The 21,489-nt window shown below is 48.3% G+C and overlaps 2 protein-coding genes across 6 annotated transcripts in view; one reads left to right on the plus strand and one right to left on the minus strand.

The window, feature by feature from the left end:
* Positions 1–328, minus strand: part of LOC140410278 (NACHT, LRR and PYD domains-containing protein 3-like) — a 169,051-nt gene extending 168,723 nt beyond the window's left edge. The window contains exon 1 of the mRNA XM_072498239.1: positions 160–328. The gene's annotated coding sequence lies outside the window, so the exon portion shown is untranslated. The remainder of the gene's footprint in view (positions 1–159) is intronic.
* Positions 329–7,938: 7,610 nt separating this feature from the next.
* LOC140410279 (uncharacterized) overlaps positions 7,939–21,489 on the plus strand; it is a 72,670-nt gene continuing 59,119 nt past the window's right edge. The window contains exons 1-4 of one of the 5 annotated variants that reach the window (XM_072498242.1): positions 7,939–8,041; positions 8,513–10,231; positions 16,201–16,302; positions 19,690–19,853. In XM_072498242.1, coding sequence (XP_072354343.1) covers positions 8,652–9,896 — 1,245 coding nt within the window. In that variant the 5' untranslated portion in view covers positions 7,939–8,041; positions 8,513–8,651 and the 3' untranslated portion in view covers positions 9,897–10,231; positions 16,201–16,302; positions 19,690–19,853. Of the gene's footprint in view, positions 8,042–8,222; positions 10,244–16,200; positions 16,497–19,689; positions 19,854–21,489 lie in introns of those variants that run through there. The other 4 variants (XM_072498244.1, XM_072498241.1, XM_072498245.1 and 1 more) reach the window with 4 other exon arrangements.

Genomic DNA, 21,489 nt, shown 5'->3' on the forward strand with positions numbered 1-21,489 from the left:
ATTTATTCTATATAGTTTTATAACCCGTGATCCCCTCTAACCTGTGCAGCGCACCGGAGCTCAAACGAGACGCCCCGCCCCTATTGCAGCTCGCTCGCCCGCCCCGCCAGCGTCACCATTGGTTGGAGGACCCGCCCGTTCTCTCCAACAAAGGATCACCTGATCTGCGCTGCCAAATCTACTCCATTTGGTGTGCGTTCAGCTCAGGTTTGTAATTTATTTGATTCCCTCTCAGTCCACCTCTCGGCCATCCGAGACTCGCTCGGTTTTGGAGAACACATCTTCCGTCGATTGTTCGGCCTTCCCCAGGAGTCCAGCGCGCACATCCTTGTCTGAGCATGCGTATTTCGGGCAGCAGATCGGTATATATTGAAATTAACCCCCCCCCCCCCCTCCCGTTTTTGTGATTTAAAGGAACAGGCATTCTTTTTTTAAATATTTTTTTAAGTTAAAGTTTTGCAACGTTTTTTATAATAAATAGTAATAATCCTAACACAGCAAAATAGAGTGAACATTAACATAGTGCAAAAAGAGAATATACAATAGCAATTAACTAGACGTAACCCCATGCGCCTCAGTCTTCCCACACCCTCCCAACGGAGCACTCACCCCCACTCCCCTATGGGTCGCTGCTGCTGATGCTTTAATTTTCCCTGAGAAGTCATTGGACGGTATTATGCCCCCGCTCAACAGCAGCAGCTCTGTACACTTGGTAAAACTTTTTACACACATAAGGAGGCATCTGTTTGTTGTGTTGTCGTCCCTTGCTTCTCCCAGACGGAGATCGTTCCCGTTGTCGTCTCGTGCGCACTTCCGCTTCTGCAGCCCTCCCGTCTTCCCCGTTTTCTCTGTTCCTGTGGAGGTTAAGTTTGTTATCGTTTCCCTGCCTCCCCCGCCCTGGCTCGCTATTCTTCCCTGTCTCTTCCGTCTACCCCCCCCCCTCCCTGTGGTTTGCCTTTCCTTCCTCTTAGATTTAGCTGTCGTCTCCTCCCCCCCCCCCCCCCCTCACTCCCGGTGTATCTCGCCCTCTCATGCTTTGGCTACTTTCCCCTGTTTCTTGGCTACCTGGCTATTCTTCTGCTTGTTTGTTGGCCACAAACAGGTCTTGGAACAATTGGGTAAATGGCTCCCACGTTCTGTGGAAGCTATTGTCTGACCCTCGGATGGCGAATTTGATTTTCTCCATTTGGAGAGATTCCGAGAGGTCGGACAGCCAGTCTGCAGCTTTGGGTGGTGCTGCTGATCACCAGTCGAACAGGATTCTACGGTGGGCGAACAGGGAGGCAAAGGCAAGGGCGTCCGCCCTCCCCAGGAATAGATCTGGCTGGTCTGAAACCCCAAAGACCACCTCTTTCGGGCATGGCTTCACCCTCACCCCCGCCACTTTGGACATTGCCTCGAAAAAGGCTGTCCAGTACTCCACAAGTCTGGGGCAAGACCAGAACATGTGGGTGTGGTTGGCCGGGCCTCCTTGGCACCGTTCACATCTACCTTCCACCTCCGGGAAGAACCTACTCATACGGGTTCTTGGAAAGTGGGCTCTATGTACCACTTTTAGTTGCGTCAGGCTGAGCCTTGCGCACGTGGAAGTGGAGTTGACCCTATGCAGCACTTCGCTCCAGAGTCCCCACCCTATTTTGATCCCCAGGTCCTCCTCCCACTTCATTCTTGTTGCGTCCAGTGCGGTATCGGCCCCTTCTACCAGTCGGTCATACATGTCGCTACAGTTTCCTTTATCTAGTATGCTTGCGTCCAGTAACTCTTCCAGTAGTGTCTGTAGGGGTGGTTGTGGGTATGTCCCTGTCTCCTTTCGTAGGAAGTTTTTTAGTTGCAGGTACCTTAGCTCGTTCCCCCTGGCTAGCTGGAATTTCTCTGTCAGTTAGCCCAGTGTTGCGATCCTGCCGTCCGTGTATAGGTCCCTGACTGTCAGTGTCCCTCTGTCCTGTCCCCACCTTTTGAAGGTGGCGTCACTCAGCGCTGGCGCGAACCTATGGTTGTTGCAGGTGGGAGCTGTACCCAACATTCTGGTCAGGCCAAATTGTTGCCGTAGTTGGTTCCAGGACTGGAGGGTGGCTATTATCACCGGGAAGCTGGAGTGTTGTTTTTTGGGTGGGGATGGGAGCGCCACCGTGGCGAGGGCCCAGAGGGAGGTCCCCCTGCAGGAGGCCTCCTCCGCGCGCACCCATTCAGCTTCTGGCTCCTTGATCCATCCCCTTACACGCTAGGCCGTCGCCGCCCAGTGGCAGAATGTCGGTTTGGGAGGGCAAGCCCCACCCCTGTATTTTGTTTTTTGTAAGACCTTCTTTGGGATCCTAGCATTCTTCCCCCCACATACGAACGCCATGATTAGTGTATCTAGTGCTTTGAAAAAGACCTTGGGGTTGTAGATCGGGATGGATCTGAATAGGAAGAGGTACCTTGGCAGCACGTTCATTTTGATCATCTGGACTCTCCCCGCGAGGGAGTGTTGGAGCGTGTTCCATCTTTGTAAGTCCTTTTTTACTTCCTCTGTCAGACTAGTGAGGTTCCATTTGTGGATCCCTTTCCAGTCATGGGCTGTTTGGATGCCCAGGTAGCGGAATTTGTGTTGGGCTTGTTGAAGCAGCAGTCCCGTTAGGGCTGCCTCACCTACTTGTGGGTGTACCGGGAAGATCTCGCTTTTGCTCATGTTGAGTTTGTAGCCTGAGAAGGCGCCAAACTCTTTCAGGAGCGCGATGATTCCGTCCATGCTGCTCTGTGGATCCAAAATGTAGAGGAGCAGGTCATCTGCAGAGAGTGAGACTCTGTGCTCTCTGCCTCCCCTTTGGATCCCCCTCCAGCTTTTTGCTGCTCTGAGCGCAATTGCTAGTGGTTCGATCGCTAGAGCGAACAGCAGCGGGGACAGTGGGCATCCTTGTCTGGTGCCCCCGTGCAGCTGGAAGTATCGTGAATTGGTATTGTTGGTCCGTACGCTCGCCATGGGAGCGTTGTATAGAAGCTTTACCCAGGAGGTGAACCCTGTTCCAAGCCCAAACCGCTCCAGTACCTCCATGAGGTATTTCCATTCAACTCTGTCGAAGGCCTTTTCTGCATCTAGGGAGACAATCACCTCTGGTGTTCTCTCCCTGGAGGGGTTCATTATCACGTTCAGCAGGCGCCTGATGTTCGAGGTAAGCTGTCTACCTTTGACAAAGCCCGCCTGGTCCTCTGCGACCACCGCAGGTACACAGTCTTCTAACCTTTTGGCTCGGATTATGGCCAGTATTTTGGCGTCTGCATTCAGCAGTGAGATGGATCTGCATGACCCACATTCCGTTGAGTCTTTGTCTTTCTTACGTATCCGCGAGATTGAGGCCTGTGCTAGCGTGGGCAGCAGTGTGCCCCTAGCTAGCGAGTCTGTGAACATCTCCCGCAGGTGTGGGGCCAGTGCTGTCGTAAATTTTTTGTAGAAGTCCGCCGGGAACCCGTCGGGTCCCGGCGCCTTCCCCGCCTGCATGGAGCTAATGCTGTCCATGATCTCTCCCAGTGCTAGTGGTGCTTCCAAGCCCGTTTTCTGCCCTCCCCACGACTGGAATGTCCAGTCCATCAAGGAACCGTTTCATCCCAGACTCCCCCATTGGGGGCTCTGAGGTGTACAGCCCTTGGTAGAAGGCCTTGAAGGTATTGTTGATCTTTTCTGGTTCTGTTTCTAGCATGCCTCTGGTATCCCTGGTTTGTGCAATTTCTCTGGTGGCTGCCTGCTTTCTCAGCTGGTGTGCCAACAGGCGGCTGGCTTTGGCTCCGTGTTCGTATAGGGTCCCACGTGCCTGGCGGAGTTGGGGCACTGCTTTCCTGGTGGACAGCAGGTCAAAGTTCCTTTGTAGCTCTTTCCTCTCCGCCAGGAGCTCTACGGTCGGGGCCTCGGAGTATTTACAGTCTACCTCCAGTATGGAGTCGACCAGCTGCTGCCTAGCCACCCTTTCCTCCCTATCTCTTCGCGCTTTGAAAGCGATGATTTCCCCTCTTAGTATGGCCTTTAGTGCTTCCCAGAACGTGGAGGGTGAGACCTCCCCATTCTGGTTGTTCTCTGTGTAGTCTGCTATGGCCCGTGATGACCTTTCGTTGAAGGTCTTGTCCGCTAGTAGGGCGACGTCCAACCTCCATGTGGGGTGTTGGGCCCTGCCCGTCTCCAACCTCACGTCCATGTAGTGTGGAGCGTGGTCTGATATCACAATTGCGGAGTATTCCACCTTGTCTATCCCCGGAAGCACCGTTTTCCCCACCACAAAGAAGTCAATGCTGGTGGAAACGTTGTGTACTGGGGAGAAGGAGAATTCCTTCACCCCGGGTGGGCGAACCTCCAGGGGTCCACCGTTCCCATCTGCTCCATAAAGTGACTGAGTTCCTTTGCCATGCTTGAGGTTTTCCCCGTTTTAGGGTTTGATCTGTCTGTCTTTGGATCCTGTGCACAGTTGAAGTCCCCCCCCATGATTAGTCGATGCGTCGCTATGTCAGGGATTTCTGCCATGGTCTTCTTGAGGAAGCTCGTGTCGTCCCAGTTGGGTGCGTACACATTAACTAGCACTAACTGTGTCCCATCCATGACATAACCGTCTTTGTCGCCATAAACATCGTCCTCTTGCCGATCAATATCGCCACCCCTCTGACCCTTGTTCTATAGCAGGAATGGTAGGTTTGTCCCACCCAGCCCTTTCTTACCCGCAGTCGGTCCTGCTCTCTCAGGTGTGTCTCTTGGAGTAAGACTATGTCGGCCTTCATATTTCTTAGGTGGATGAGGACTCTGGATCTCTTCACTGGGCCGTTTAGTCCCCTTACGTTCCAGGTGACTATCCTGGTGGGAGGCTTCTGCCCCTCACTCCTGTGGGATTAACCATACTTACCTGGTGGACGCGCCCCTGCCCTCCGGGGTTTCCCTTTGTTAGAGGGCCGTCCAGGATGGTTGCTGTCACTGCTCTCTCCATGGGGTCGGGTCCCTGCGCTCTGGGGTTTCCCTTTGTCCCGGGAGCACCCGACATGGCCGCCCACTGTGCGTCCGCCATGCGGGTAGTCCCCTGCACTCTGGGGTCTCCCTTCGCCCAGAGACCGTACTGGGTGGGTGCTTGCAGCGATTCCTTGTTTTGAGCCCTTGTTTGTGGCACTTTGTAGCCCTATTCCTTTTCTAGCCTTGTTTGTCCCTCCTTCCGTGTGTCGCCCCTCCCCGGTCTCCCTCCCTGTGTACCCTTCCCGGTCTCTCTCCTTTTCCCCTCTCTCCCTCGTACCCCTCCTTTGTCCCTCTTTCGCCTGTTCCTACCCCAATTTGCTCTCCCGTCTCTGTTGAGTGGCCCCCCCCCCTCCCCCAGCCTGGCGCCTTCCCCCCCCTGTTGGGGGCATGGTGCGGCCCTGCTTTGTTGCATGCCCCCGGCGCTAGCTTTCCTGCTAGTACGGTGGCCCCCCTCGGGAGTTACTGTCTCGCTTCTCCCCTGCCCGGCCTCTGCGGTTTTCTGCCCGCTCTTCCACTATCCTACCCTGCACTCCTCTTGCTTGCTCTCCCTTCTCCGCTACTCTCGTTCCCTCGTGCTGGGGCCTGGCCTCCCACCTGAAGCGGTCCCTCGGGCAGTGGTTTGTTCTTTGTTCAGGGTGCGCTCGCCTTGACGGAAGCGGGGGGGGGGGGGTGGGGCGGCTGGCGTTGCCTCACCCCTTCCCTCCCCCCCCCCGTCGGCGTGTTGATGCCCCTTGCCAGGGGCCCCTCATTTCTACCTTCGCTGGTTTGTGTTCATCGACAAACTTGTTTGCTTCGGCAGGGGCTGTAAAGAAGTATTCACTTTCTTGGTATGTGACCCAGAGTTTCGCTGGGTACAGCATACCAAAACACACGTTGCTCTTGTGAAGAGCTGCTTTCGCTCTATTAAACTCGGCTAGGTCTGCCCCAATGTCCTCGTAAATTCTAATGGCATGTCCTTCCCATTTGCAGGTTCTGTTTTTCCTGGCCCAGCGCAGGATTGTTTCCCTATCTCGGTACCGGTGCAGTTTAGCTATAACTGCTCTCGGGTGTTCCCGTGCTTTGGGCTTCGGGTGCTCCCCTGCTTTGGGCTTCGGGTGCAGCGACCGGTGTGCTCTGTCCATTTCTGGTGGGCTGGGAAAGATTTTCTTCCCCACTAAGTTGCCCAGCATCTCGGCCATGTTTGTGGGGTTTCTACCCTTGATCCCCTCTGGTAGGCCCACTATCCTGACATTTTGCCTCCTCGAGCGGTTTTCCTGGTCGTCCACTCTGCCCTTAAGGCTCCCCTATGTTGTGCCCAGTCTCGCTACCTCCCTCTCCAGGGCCGTGATCCGGTCGCTGTTGCTCTTTCTAGCTTTAGTCTATTTGCTCTGTTTAGGTCACCTTTGCTCATGAGTCGCCAGGTATCTTTATGATACCGCCATGTGGTTCAAGTTCAGGTTATGATTAATAACACAGCACACCGCTTAGTAAGGATTAAAACAACGGTCATTTATTATATACAACAAGCAATATTAATACCCTAATACTACTTTCTATATAACAAACCTATCACTACTGGCCAATACTTAACTTAGGAAGAGCCCACCAGGTCAGGGAAACGAATGGCTTGTCCAATCAAATCCGGCCCGCGGGATTCAAAAGGTCGGTGGCTAGGTGTCTCTACCGGATAGCGATCGTTGGATTCAAACTTACTATACACGGTGCCTGGTCTTACGAAGGTCTCGAGCAGGCGAAGATGAGAGAGAGAGAGATCTGAACTTGGACCTTTACTTTTATAGGGCCCAGGGGCTTCCCGCCTCCCGGGGCGGCCCTTGACCCTGAGTCCCAAGTGATTGGATTCTGTCCCCAGTCTCTGGGGTCGATGTGTCCAATGGTGAGGCGATTCCTTGATCGGGGGGTGGTCGCTCACCTGTCTTTGTTTCGGCCACTGCAGGCGCCCAGGTCTGGCCCGGTATTCAATTGCTAATATGTTGCAATTGTTCCCGGGGATAGCCGATTTAACTGTGGATGTCTGAGTAGATTAGGAGTAAACAGTCCTGAATGAAACTTCGGATACCTGGGTTGATGGGCTGTTGATAGCCCTGAGTATCGATCTGGGCTACGTTCCCAGAGCTGAAGCTGCAAACCTGTCTGCAGCTGCCTGCTTGTGTCTTTTTGGCTGCTTTTCCCAGCAGTCTTTCGGGTTAGCCATTTTAAACTGGGTTTTGGCCAGATTAATCGGAACGCAGCCATTTTACATGGCTACATCGCTCACGTCAGTCGCTGCTTTCTCCAGCTCCTTAATGTTCACCTAATGGCTTCCAGTCACTTCCCTTGGGCGTCCAATTTCTCCTCTGCTCTGCCCAGGGCCTGCCGCACCTCCGTCAGGGCCTTGACCATTGCTTCCTGCACTGCAGCCTCTATGTCTGCCCTAGCCTCTGCCTTGTTTACCTGCTGATGTTCCCTCAGCGCATCGGCAAAGGCTGCCTTCCAATTCCAGCTCCCCGCTGGCCCCAGGGAAGACTGCACCTATCTGCCCAGCTCTTTTTGATGCGGCGATACTTCCGTTCTGTGCGCTGATTGGCTCGTCTGAACTGGCTCGCCCATTGCCCCGTCTGTCTTTGGTGCCCCTTCTCCCTCTGCTTTGGCTCCCTTCTGGCATTTTTTCCCATTTTTCTCTTTCCCCCATGTATTTATTTATTTTCCCCCCCTTCCCTTTTTCTTCTCCCCTCCCTTCTCTCCTTTACCACTTTATTTTTCGTCTTTTATAAAATTCTTCTCAGGTGAACATGTTTTGGGTGAAAAAGTGCAAAAAGAATTTTTTTAAGTTTTAAAAATTTTCTTTTCAGAGTTTTGTTTTTGCAAAAGTTATTTTTTCCTTCCTTTTCCCTCACTCACCCAGGTCGAGAGAGCGGCTTCTGGTTGGGAGGCCCTCTTTGTTCCTGCCTCGTGGTGGTCGGCGGGGGGGGGGGGGGGAGTCAGTCGGTTCCGCTTCGGTCCCCGCTGCTCGGTCTGGGCCGCCGCTCGTCGCACCCTGCGCTCTCCTGCTTGGAGGGGGGAGGGGGTGTCGTCAGTCGCTCCTCCATTCCTTCCTCCCTGCAGGTTCGGCCCCCCCGTTTCGGTCTGGGCCGCCGCTTAGGCCCTGTCCTGCGCTCTGCTGCTGTGCGGGCGGGGGGGGGGGGGTTGGGGGGGGGAGAGGGGAGGGGGGAAGGGGGAGGGGAGGGGGGGAGAGGGAGGGGAGGGGGAGGAGAGGAGGGGGAGGGGAAAATCGCTCCGAGCTCCCCTGCCCCTGATTTCACGGGAATTTTTTTATCAAAATTTAATCCGGAGGCCCCCTGAAGAAGCCCTGACTATGTGGACCTGCGGGAGCCTTTTTGCTGCGACCGCTCCGCTCACGAACGCCCGAAGTCCCAGTTCTCAGGAACAGGCATTCTGAAAGAGAGAGACTAATTTCAATAGAGAGAGGAGGGACTGCAGGTTTTTGAGCAACATATCGGCAAAGCTAGTAAATTTTCTGTTCTGAATTCCTTTCCTCCAGTTTTTTGTTATTGCTCATGGAAATTTGTTTTACAGGGAAAGGGTGGGCAGACAGGAAGCTCAGATGAAATATCAGGCCCAGCTGTCGGACTCACCATTCATCAGATCCTGAAGATTAGTCACAATATGGAAAAGAAGCAGAACATTTGCAACGTGGAAAAACTTTACGCGTTCCATGTGTGGAGGCAGATTTGAACAATCCTCTGACCTGGGGAAGCACAATTGTGATGTGACTGCGGAGGGGCTGTGTAAATGTGAGGATTGTGGGAAGATATTCAGACACCCATCTGAGCTGGAAACTCATCAACGCAGTCACACCGGGGCCAGGCCATTCACCTGCCCCAAGTGTGGGAAGGGATTCACTCAGTCATCAACCTTGCTGAGACACCAGCAAGTTCATACTGGGGAGAGACCGTTCACCTGCTCGGTGTGTGGGAAGAGATTTGCTCAGTCATCTGATTTGTTGGCACACCAGCGGGTTCACACTGGGGAGAGACCCTTCACCTGTTCTGTGTGTGGGAAGGGATTCACTCAGTCAACGACTTTGTTGAGACACCAGCGAGTTCACAGCGGAGAGAGGCGGTTTACCTGCTCTGTGTGCGGGAAGAGTTTTACTCAGGCATCTGACCTGCTGGCACACCAGCGAGTTCACACTGGGGAGAAACCATTCGCCTGCTCTGTGTGTGAGGAGAGATTCACTCATGCCTCCAACCTGCTGAGACACCAGCGAGTCCACACTGGTGAGAATCCATTCATCTGCTCTGAGTGTGGGAAGGGATTCACTCAAGCCTCCAATATGTTGAGACACCAGCGAGTTCACACTGGGGAGAGGCCATTTACCTGCTTCATGTGTGGGAAGGGATTCACTCTGTCATCAACCTTGCTCAGACACCAGCGGGTTCACACCAGGGAGAGACCGTTCACCTGCTCCCTGTGTGGAAAGGGATTTGATCTGTCAACTGACCTGCTCACGCACCAGCGAGTTCACACTGGGGAGAGACCGTTCATCTGCTCTGTGTGTGGGAAAGGATTCAAACAAGCTTCCAATCTGCTAATCCACCAGCGAGTTCACACTGGGGAAAAGCCATTCACCTGCTCTGTGTGTGGGAAGGGATTCACACAAGCCTCCAATCTGCTCAACCACCGGCGAATTCACACTGGGGAAAGGCCATTCACTTGCTCTGTGTGTGGGAAGGGATTCAGGCAAGCTTCCAATCTGCTAAACCACCAGCGAGTTCATACCGGAGAGAGGCCGTTCATCTGCTCAATATGTGGGAAGGGATTTACACAAGTCTCCAATCTGCTAAGCCACCAGCGGCTTCACACTGGAAAGAATCCATTCGCCTGCTCTGTGTGTGGGAAGGGATACAGTCAATCATCCTACCTCCTGAAACACCAACACCAGCAAGTTCACAACTGACTGCATTGCTTCAATTCTGCAAGTACTCACTTGATAAAGCAGACTTGAGTATTATTGAGAAAAGGTTGAAGCTTTTCACCTGCACTCATCAGGACAGCTGCAAGAACACACAATTTCAAAAGGAAAAACAATTTATTTTGCATTGGAGACAGGTACTGATTGGTTAACAAGTCAATTCAGATCATTCGAGGCATTGCAATGGAGAATTCCCCAGGGAACAATTATCCCACACACTTTCAATTCATTCAAAAATGGCACAATGCCTGGACATGTTCCTTCTGTCTGCAGAGGACAGGTCCCCATCTATGAATATATGTAGCTTCCAGCAAGCATAAGTAAGCCACATTGTGAGCATGATTAATCATCTTAAATTGGTTGTTCATGTAGTTGTCACACTCGGGGTTGTTCAGCAAGTGTTGAATCGTGGAATCATTTCTGATTTTGTTCTGGGTTTTTCAAGAATGAGCTGGTTGTCTATCTATTGGGTGAAGCCAAAGGGACACGCACTTTGATATATGGAAACAAGGAACAGGAGTGGGCCATTGAGCCCCTCAAGCCTGCTCTGCCATTTAATAACCTGAAATTATGAACCTCAATTCTGCATTCCACCAACCGAAACATTTCACCCCTTGTTAATCAAGAATCTATCCACCTCTGCCTTAAAAATATTCAAAGACTGCTTCACCGCCTTTTCAGGAAGAGAAAGATGCACGACCTGAGGGAATTTGTTTTAAATGGGTGACTGCTTATTTTTAAGCAGTAATTCCTATTTCTAGATTTTCCCATGAGATGAAATATCCTCTCCACATCCACCCTGTAAAGTTCCCTCAGAAACTGCTATATTTCAATTAAGACCCCTCTTATTCTCCTAAACTCCAGCAGATGCAAACCTAATCTGTCCAACCTACTATTCCATGTGTTAGTCTAATAAATATTCTCTGAACTGCTTCCAATGCATTTACATCCTGAAATAAGGTGACCAATACTCCAAACGTGGTCTTACAAATGCTCTGTACAACTAAAACATAACTAATCAATTCCCTTTGCAATTGAGGATAACATTCTTTTTGCTTTCTCAATTACTTGCTATACATGTATACCAACCGTTTCTGATTTGTGCACTAGGACACTCAGATTCCTCTGCACCTCAGAGTTCTTTTTTTAATACAATAATGGAATCCCTAAAGTGCAGATGTAGGCCATTCGGCCAATCGGGTCTGCACCAACCCTTCGGAAGAGCACTCTGTCCCTGTCCACACCCCCCTCCATCTCACCCCGTCCCATAACCTACACGTCCATAAGACCATAAGACATAGGAGCGGAAGTAAGTCCATTCGGCCCATCGAGTCCACTCAACCATTCAATCATGGCTGATTTTAACTCTATTTACCGGCTCTCTCTCCATAGCCCTTAATTCCTCGAGAAATCAAGAATTTATCAACTTCTGTCTTAAAGACACTCAACGTCCCGGCCTCCACCGCCCTCTGTGGCAATGAATTCCACAGACCCACCACTCTCTGGCTGAAGACATTTCTCCTCATCTCTGTTCTAAAGTGACTCCCTTTTATTCTAAGGTTGTGCCCCTGGGTCCTAGTCTCCCCTGCTAATGGAAACAACTTCCCTACATCCACCCTATCTAAGCCATTCATTATCTTGTAAGTTTCTATTAGATCTCCCCTCAACCTCCTAAACTCCAATGAATATAATCCCAGGATCCTCAGACGTTCATCGTATGTTAGGCCTACCATTCCTGGGATCATCGGTGTGAATCTCCGCTGGACCCGCTCCAGTCTGTCCTTCCTGAGGTGTGGGGCCCAAAATTGCTCACAGTATTCTAAATGGGGCCTAACTAATGCTTTATAAAGCTTCAGAAGTACATCCCTGCTTTTATATTCCAAGCCTCTTGAGATGAATGACAACATTGCATTTGCTTTCAGGACTCAACCTGCAAGTTTACCTTTAGAGAATCCTGGACTAGGACTCCCAAGTCCCTTTGCACTTCAGCATTATGAATTTTGTCACCGTTTAGAAAATAGTCCATGCCTTTTTCCAAAGTGCAAGACCTCGCACTTGCCCACGTTGAATTTCATCAGCCATTACTTGGACCACTCTCCTAAACTGTCTAAATCTTTCTGCAGCCTCCCCACCTCCTCCATACTACCTGCCCCTCCACCTATCTTTGTATCATCGGCAAACTTCACCAGAATGCCCCCAGTCCCGTCATCTAGATCGTGAAGAAATAAAGAGAACAGCTGTGGCCCCAACACTGAACCCTGCGGGACACCACTCGTCACCGGTTGCCATTCCGAAAAAGAACCTTTTATCCCAACTCTCTGCCTTCTGCCTGACAGCCAATCGTCAATCCATGTTAGTACCTTGCCTCGAATACCATGGGTCCTTATTTTACTCAGCAGTCTCCCGTGAGGCACCTTATCAAAGGCCTTTTGGAAGTCAAGATAGATAACATCCATTGGCTCTTCTTGGTCTAACCTATTTGTTATCTCTTCAAAGAACTCGAACCGGTTTGTCAGGCACGACCTCCCCTTACTAAATCCATGCTGACTTGTCCTAATCCGACCCTGCACTTCCAAGAATTTAGAAATCTCATCCTTAACAATGGATTCTAGAATCTTGCCAACAACCGAGGTTAGGCTAATTGGCCTATAATTTTCCATCTTTTTCCTTGTTCCCTTCTTGAACAGGGGGGTTACGACAGCGATTTTCCAATCCTCTGGGACTTTCCCTGACTCAAGTGACTTTTGGAAGATCATAACTAACGCCTCCACTATTTCTTCAGCTATCTCCTTTAGAACTCTAGGATGTAACCCATCTGGGCCCAGAGATTTATCAATTTTTAGACCTCTTAGTTTCTCTCGCACTTTCTCCTTTGTGATGGCTACCATATTCAACTCTGCCCCCTGACTCTCCGGAATTGGTGGGATATTACTCATGTCTTCTACTGTGAAGACTGACGCAAAGTACTTATTTAGTTCCTCAGCTATTTCCTTGTCTCCCATCACAAAATTACCAGCGTCATTTTGGAGCGGCCCAATGTCAACTTTTGCCTCCCGTTTGTTTTCAATGTATTTAAAGAAACTTTTACTATCATTCCTAATGTTACTGGCTAGCCTACCTTCATATTTGAACCTCTCTTTCCTTATTTCTCTCTTTGTTATCCTCTGTTTGTTTTTGTAGCCTTCCCAATCTTCTGACTTCCCACTACTCTTTGCCACATTATAGGCTTTCTCTTTTGCTTTGATGCATTCCCTAACTTCCTTTGTCAGCCATGGCTGCCTAATCCCCCCTCTGATAACCTTTCTTTTCTTTGGGATGAACCTCTGTACTGTGTCCTCAATTACTCCCAGAAACTCCTGCCATTGCTGTTCTACTGTCTTTCCCACTAAGCTCTGCTCCCAGTCGATTTTCGTCAGTTCCTCCCTCAAGCCCCTGTAGTTACCTTTATTTAACTGTAACACCTTTACATCTGATTCTACCTTCTTTCTTTCAAATTGGAGATTGAATTCTACCATATTATGATCACTGCCTCCGAAGTGCTCCCTTACTTTAAGATCTTTAATCAAGTCTGGCTCATTACATAACACTAAGTCCAGAATGGCCTGTTCCTTCGTGGGCTCCTTCACAAGCTGTTCCAAAAAGCCCTCCTGAAAACATTCAATGAATTCCCTTTCCTTGGGTCCACTGGCAGCATTATTTACCCAGTCCACCTGCATATTGAAGTCCCCCATGATCACTGTGACCTTGCCTTTCTGACATGCACTTTCTATTTCGTGGTGCATTTTGTGCCCCCGGTCCTGACCACTGTTAGGAGGCCTGTACTCCCATTATGTTTTTTTTGCCTTTGTGGTTCCTCAACTCTACCCACACAGACTCCACATCATCTGACCCTATGTCGTTTAGTGCTATTGATTTAATTTCATTCCTAATTAACAAGGCAACCCCGCCCCCTCTGCCCACCTCTCTGCCTTTTTGATAGGTTGTGAATCCCTGGATGTTTAAATGGCAGTCCTGAACCCCCTGCAACCATGTCTCTGTGATGCCTACCACATCATACCTGCCAGTCACAATCTGGGCCACAAGCTCATCTACCTTGTTCCGTACACTGCGCGCATTTAAATATAGCACCTTTAATTCTCTATTGACCGTCCCTTTTTGTTTTCTTAGTGTGGTGGACCTTGGTTTACTGAGCCTTTCCATACACTGTGTCATATTTTGTGGGATGGGGACTATCGTAACCTCTCCTGAGTTTTGTCTTTTCGTGCTTTTATGTATTCCTAAGCAGCTACGCTTCCCACTGATTACTTCACCTCTTGGTTCCCTGACTTTCCCTTCCCCCCCCAATTTCTAGTTTGAAGTCCTATTGACCACCCTATTTACTCTTTTCGCCAGAACACTGGTCCCAGCTCGGTTCAGGTGGAGACCATCCCAACTGTATAGGATAAAGGATACAAGTAACATCTCAGGGGTGGCACGGTGGCACAATGGCTAGCACTGCTGCCTCACAGCTCCAGGGACCCTTCAATTCCGGCCTTGGGTGGAGTTTGCACTTTCTCCCCATGCCTGCGTGAAATTTCCTCCGGGTGTTCCGGTTTCCTTCAGTGTCCCTGGACACTGAGGGGTAATTTGGCATGGCCAATCCATGTAACCCGCACATCTTTGGACTGTGGGAGGAATCCAGAGTACCCAGAGGAACCCACACAGACGGAGGGAGAACGTACAAACTCTGCACAGACAGTGACCCAAGGCCGGGATTTTTTTCCGGGTGGCACGGTGGCGCTGTGGTTAGCACTGCCGCCTAATCTAATGGGACCTTGTCGAATCTACAGATGTGGGGCAAATTAGAAGCAGTGCATCGGTGGACACGTCTTTTAACACCTTAAGAAGAAGTCAATCGGGCAGGGCTCTTGTCCAACAATTTTCTCAGTACCACATTTCTAGTAATGGTAATTTTCCTGAGTTCCTCTCTCCCCATGCATTTCATGGTTTATCGTTGCTTCTGAATCATAGAATTTATAGTCAAGAAGGAGGCCATTCGGCTCATTGAGTCTGCACTGGCCCTTGGAAAGAGCACCCTACTTAAGACCACGCCTCCACTCTATTCCCGTAACACAGTAATCCCATCAAAGGGAAATTTAGCATGGCCAATCCACTTAACCTGCACATCTTTGGACTGTGGGAGGAAACCGGAACACCCGGAGGAAAATTCACGAAGGCATGGGGAGAAAGTGCAAACTCCACCCAAGGCCGGAATTGAAGGGTCCCTGGAGCTGTGAGGCAGCAGTGCTAACCATTGTGCCACCGTGCCACCCTGAGATGTTACTTGTATCCTTTATAGTGAATATTGGTGCAAAACACATGTTCAATTCAGCTGCTTTCTTTTCCATTCTCAAGTCTCAGCTTTTGTATTTCTAAATCATCTTAGTGTCTGTTTTTATATTTCTGGCTAGCTTTCCCTTATACTCTTTCTTTCCTCTTTATTAATCTTTTACTCATTGTTTGTTGTTTCTTATATTCTGTCCAATCTTGTAACCCGCCACCTGTCTTTGTGCAATTATATGGTTTTGCTTTCAGATTGATACTATCTTTAACCGTTCTAGTTGACCATGAATGTTAGGTCCATCTCTTGGGCATTATCTTATTTGTTGATATGTAAGTATTCTATCCATTCGGAGATATCCCCTTAAATGTTTGCCGCTGCATCTTTATTGATCTATCACTTAAGATAATTTCTGATTCACTTTAGCTAGCTCAGTTTTCATATCCTCATATTTGCTCTTCTTTAAGTTTAAAAACATAAGGCACAATCTACCGACCACGTTGCGCCCGAAAAGCAGCATGCCACGGCGCAATGTGGCTGGGAACCTCGCTCCTGGCGTCTTGCCACATCTTGCAAGATCTAATGCAATCTCGTGAGACGTCGCGATGTGAGGCCCGCCCATTGTGGACGGTATGGTGGCACAGTGGTTAGCACTGCTGCCTCACAGCTCCAGGGACCTGGGTTCAATTCCGTCCTTGGGTGACCGTGTGGAGTTTGCACTTTCTCCCCGTGTCTGCGTGGGTTTCCTCCGGATGCTCTGGTTTTCTCCCATAATTGCCCTTAGTTTCCAAAACATTAGCTGGGGTTACTGGGTTATGGGGATAGGGTGGAGGTGTGGGCTTAAGTAGGGTGCTCTTTTCAAGGGCCGGTGCAGACTCGATGGGCCGAATGGCCTTCTGCACTGTAAAAATTATTATTTCATGTGCAGGCGAAATTAATCATGCTGAATTATCTCTTTGTCTCCAAAAGCTTAGGTGGAGTTACGTGGACAGAGCGGAGGTGTGGGTTTAAGTAGGTGCTCTTTCCAAGCACTGGTGCAGACCCGATGGCCAAATGACCACCTTCTGCACTGTAAGTTCTATGAATCCATGAATCACTTTTTGTCAAATATGCATACAGTTCTCTTGCTCTAATATGCAGTTCCCTGAGGTAACCAAGGCATTGGGATCTACCCCTTTGCCTTGAAGACCTCAGTGAGCGTCGTTCAGTGTAGATTCCCAAATTTCTTTCTCTGTCAGTCTGGCCTCAATAAAAGTTGAGATGGATTCGCACGTAAAAAGAAGTTATTTATTTAGCTTGCAAGCTTAATTCATCTTACAGAAACATAAGAGACATCCAGCCTCTTAAACCCCAGAAAACGACTGAACAAAGAGACAAAAGGATCTCTGCAAAATCAATTCAAATGGTATCAAGTTTCACATACTCGACGCCCATAGGTCAGCCTATGTCCCTCCTGACCTGTTTGATCTATTCTGATTGGCTCACTTCCAATCCCTTTCTCTGGCCCCTATCAATGCAGCATCACTCTCATAGACACACCTCTTTCTGCTTTTTCCATGCGGTCTCAAATCCCTTTGTCCCTAACTGCCAGAATCAAAGTGGCTTATTTCTCCATTACATTAACTAGTATCTCTAAAGTAACTATTTTATATCACATTCGTCATTAGTACTGGTCTCCACAAACAGGGACCAGACCGAATGGCACTCGTGGGAGTTTTCCAGGGGATTGGAAGCCCCCAGGTGCTTGCCTGCTAGGCAGGGTGGTACCCTGGCACTACGAGTGCCACCTGGGATCTTTGGCACTGGCAACCTGTCAGTGCCAGGCTGACATCCTGGCAATGCCACCTGGTGGCCAGCTGGCAGGGGAACTACAGAGGTGCCAGGCTGGCACTGCCAGGGTGCCAAGCTGGTATTTTTCACATCGGGTGATCGGGCTGGGAGGGTGCACAGTGAGGACATGGGGAGCAGGGGGGCCCAGGGACACCCTTAAACTGAGTTGGGTTTGGAGTTAAGGGGTCGCATCGGGGGCTCGAGAGATTGAGACCCTGTTTAAAAATGGCGCGCGGATCTCTCCCTGCACTGAGGAGTTTCGGCGAGTGAGGCTCCTCGGTGCAGGAAACAGGATAAGTGCAACCTCGGCCACGTTTCCTGCCAAGGCCCCATATCTAACTGGAGCCACATCAGATAGCCTTGTGCTCCTTGGCGCTGCGAGCGCCTGGAAACACACGGCTAAACGTACTCGCAATGGGAAAGTTCCCATTTGGTTCTTTTGCGCCCATTGTCTCAGACCTACTTCTCTCTCCCTCAAACTGAATGTCAGCTTCAATTATATTGCAGTTGCCACTTCCTAGGGGTGTCTCCTCTATGAGATCATTAAATACTCTCATATCATTGCACAATACCAGGTCCAGTATAGTGATATGATCCATCAGTCTTTGGGATGTATGGCCTGTGTATCTGGCATCACAGCGGCACTGAAATTCTGATACCACATTACTCAGTTGTATTTGTGGCAAAACAGGCTTCACGGCAGCAACCTGTTCGTGGAAAATAGCGCTAATGTTGCAGCCGTACAGTTGAAACGTGAAAATAGCTAGCTTCACCTGTTGCTCAAAATTTTTAAATACCTGACTGGTCTAGGATTATTTGAGGTGCACTGGGCACTTTTTACGTCACACTGCTAGTGCAGCACTTGAGCCCATAAGCTGCTGACTCAGAGATGAGAGTGCTACCATGACCGTGCCGATTAATCAAGAGCATTACAATATATGGGATGGATGTCTGGACATTGACAGACCAACCATCTTCTGATTGAGTGGGTAACAGTCTTGATGGGCCTAAGTGACCAATTCCTGATTGTAGGAATCTATAATTTATAGGGATCTTAACCTGTCGAACTACACCAAGTTTGGGGGAAGCTTAGTTGATGAATCAAGTCCTGGCGCAATACAATAAGTTGTAAGATTTGTACTATTTGTAGACTTTACCAAGTTGTTCGATTCCTTGTATTATTCGACTGTGTATAGTTGAAGGAATTTATATCATCTCTGCTATTCGGTTATCAGTAGCACTTTGCGAATACTGGAACTTTGCAGTATAAATTTCTCAGGTGCCAAAAATAATTGTTTTATTTGTAATAGCTTGATTACAATTTGAAAGTAATTTAAAAGGCAATTTATAGACAATTCGAAGCTTTCAGAGAATTACAGACATTATCTTTCTTTGCTGATGCAGACAGCTCGAAAGTAACTTTTAAAAGGTCAAAGTCTGGCAATGAAACATGAAGAGAGAGAGAAAGCTAATCTTCAGCTAAACTCAAACTCAAAGTCAAAAGTGGACTAACATCACTGACACAGACTGGTAGACTGACAGAACCCCCAAAAGACATCTCTAAAATGGAGACTATAAAGGACAAAACTGACTAAACTAACAGAAAGACAACACAAAGACATCTCCTCAACACACACCCCCCCAAAGACAATACACCACAGACAACACACTTTCATATCTGTCTTAAGTCATCTAATCACACCCCAATATAATCCTAATTGGTTTGGGTTTGACTCAAACACATTTGATTTGATGGCAAGCCGTCCATCTTCAATGTGCAACATCAGCTTTTTAATTGTTTCATGTCTACATGTTATGGAATGTGATATTTTGCTAATCTTTTAGCTGGCTTGGCTAATGTAACAATTGAGACTTCATATCGAGAATATATATATATATGATTCAATGCTCTTACAAACTGCATTGGACTCGTGCCACCTAGTTGCCATGGAACTCAGTCCTTGGCCTTGACAATTAGCACAAGCAGTGTCAAATTGTCTTGCAACTGTGCTGCTATAATCTTATAATGGAATTTTATGCTGTTTCATGTATCATATTGAAGTCCTGAATTTATGTGTGCTGAAATTCTCATTTTTAAAAATGAGTACTAAAACAGCTATCTTTTACCTATACTAGTTGTATTTGAAATACCTGGCTTCTACACTGATCCAATGTACCTTCTCTCCCCTCCTGTGTTCAGTTATCCCAATTCCTACCATCTTCCAAATTTAAACCACTCACCTATCCTATCTATATCCCTTTGCAAACTCTGTATCCTCCTCACAACTTCCTTTCCTACCAATCTTTGTATCAGTATTCAATTTCGCTACAATGCAGTCAGTCCCTTCATCCAAGTCATTGATATTGCTTGTAAATAGCAGAGGCCCCATCCCACGTGTTACAGTTTGCCAATCTGAAAATAACCATTTATCCCATTCTCCTCTATCCATGCTAATGTGTTACTTCAATATTATAAGCTATTATCTTGTGTAGTAATGTTTTATGTGGCACCATTTTAGAATGCCTTTTGGAAATACACTGCTTGTTACATCCTGAAAAAATTTAAATAAATTAATCAAACATGATTTCTCTTTCACAAAACCATGTTGACTCTGCTTACTTCCTCAGGTGAATTGGACATTTTGAATTCTCCCTCTATGTACCCGAACAAGCGCCAGAATGTGGCGACTAGAGGCTTTTCACAGTAACTTCATTGCAATGTAATGTAACCAAAATGTGACAATTAAAATCATTATTATTATTTTAAAATGGATTCCAGCATTTTTCCAATGGTAAATATTAGGTTAACTGTTTTTTGTCTCTCTCCTTTCTTGATTAATTTTCGTGCTACATTTCCGACTCTCCAGTTTGCTGGGATCTTTCTAGAATCTAGGGAATTTAAGGATTACAGCCAATGCATCTACTTTTTCTTTAAGATGCTTCCTCCCTTTAAACTCCTGATTTTTTTACTATTCTTGCAATGGTTTATTGTCATCAACTGTCAAGGCAAGTACAAAATACTTTCTTTCTCGGACAGCCTTCCACCTGCTCAGATAAGTTTTGTTTATATTAACATAGAAACTAGGAGCAGGTTTAGGACATTCGGCCCTTCAAGCCTGCTCCGCCATTCATTGTGATGCTGGCTAATCATCCAACTCAATAGCCTGTTCCAACTTTCCCCCATATCCTTTGATTCCTTTTACCCAAGTGCTATATTCAATACCTTGAAACAAATAATGTTTTGACGTCAACTAGTTTCTGTGGTAACGAATTCCACAGGTTCACCACTGAAGTCCGCCCGGTGTAGGAACACCCAGAGTGCTGATTTTGACACAACAAGTGAAGGAATCTCAATAATGATGGTGTGCTGTCTGGAGGGGAACGTCCAGGTGGTGCTACCCATCTGCTGTCATTGTCTTTCTTGATGTAGAGCAGTGTTTTTCAAACTTTTTTCCCCCGGGAACAATTTTCCCAAACGGCTGATATTCGGGACTCATACTGGCCGCCCTTGCAACCCATGTTGGCCGAATTTCGCGACATACAATTTTTGCTTATCTTTAATGACAAGTGAGCCTACTTGGTCTTCACGATCTCACTGTAATCAGGTTCACAGGAGGACAGGGCAATGCGCATATCCGGTGGAGTTCAGCTGGTTTCTTTGTTGATTTTTGTGTACGAGGATGGAAATTTCAACCTCGCACAAGTAGGTGGTTGTGGGCTATAGCAACAATATGCTTTTATTCAGCACTGGATATTCCTCAGAGATAGAATTCCAGAGCGCTGTCTCATGGACTTGTGGCGTGTCTTTAATGTGCTGTCACAGGTGATGTGCAGAAGTTCAGTCTCTTAATTTAATAATAATAATCTTTATTGTCACAAGTAGGCTTACATTAATACTGCAATGAAGTTACTGTGAAAAGCCCCTCGTTGCCACATTCTGGCGCCTATTCGGGTACAGGGAGGGAGAATTCAGAATGTCCAAATTACCTAACAGCACGTCTTTCAGGTCTTGTGGGAGGAAACCGGAGCACCTGGAGGGAGCCCACGCAGACACGGGGAGAACGTGCAGACTCCGCACAGACCGTGACCCAAGCCGGACATCGAATCTGGGACCTTGATGCTGTGAAGCAACTGTGCTACCGTGCTGCCCATAATGGAGTCTTCTGTAAGTTAATAATTGACTCTGGTGTCTCAAACTCAAAAGGACTTTTCACCCACCTCTTTTTCAAAATCTGAAACTTCTCTGCAAAGTAGTGACAAAAACTGTTGATCAGCACAGCCAGATGCGACTAAATAAGGTTTGCCAGTCTATTGACAGTTCCCATTCTCACACTTTCTTTCGAGCAGTGTGGGGAACATGTGGTAGTTTTGGCTTTGTACTCGTACTTGCCAAACGTTCAATGACATTTGGAAAGCATCTATCTCTTC

Source organism: Scyliorhinus torazame, chromosome 4 (assembly GCF_047496885.1).
Source record: "Scyliorhinus torazame isolate Kashiwa2021f chromosome 4, sScyTor2.1, whole genome shotgun sequence".
Taxonomy (NCBI): Eukaryota; Metazoa; Chordata; class Chondrichthyes; order Carcharhiniformes; family Scyliorhinidae; genus Scyliorhinus; species Scyliorhinus torazame.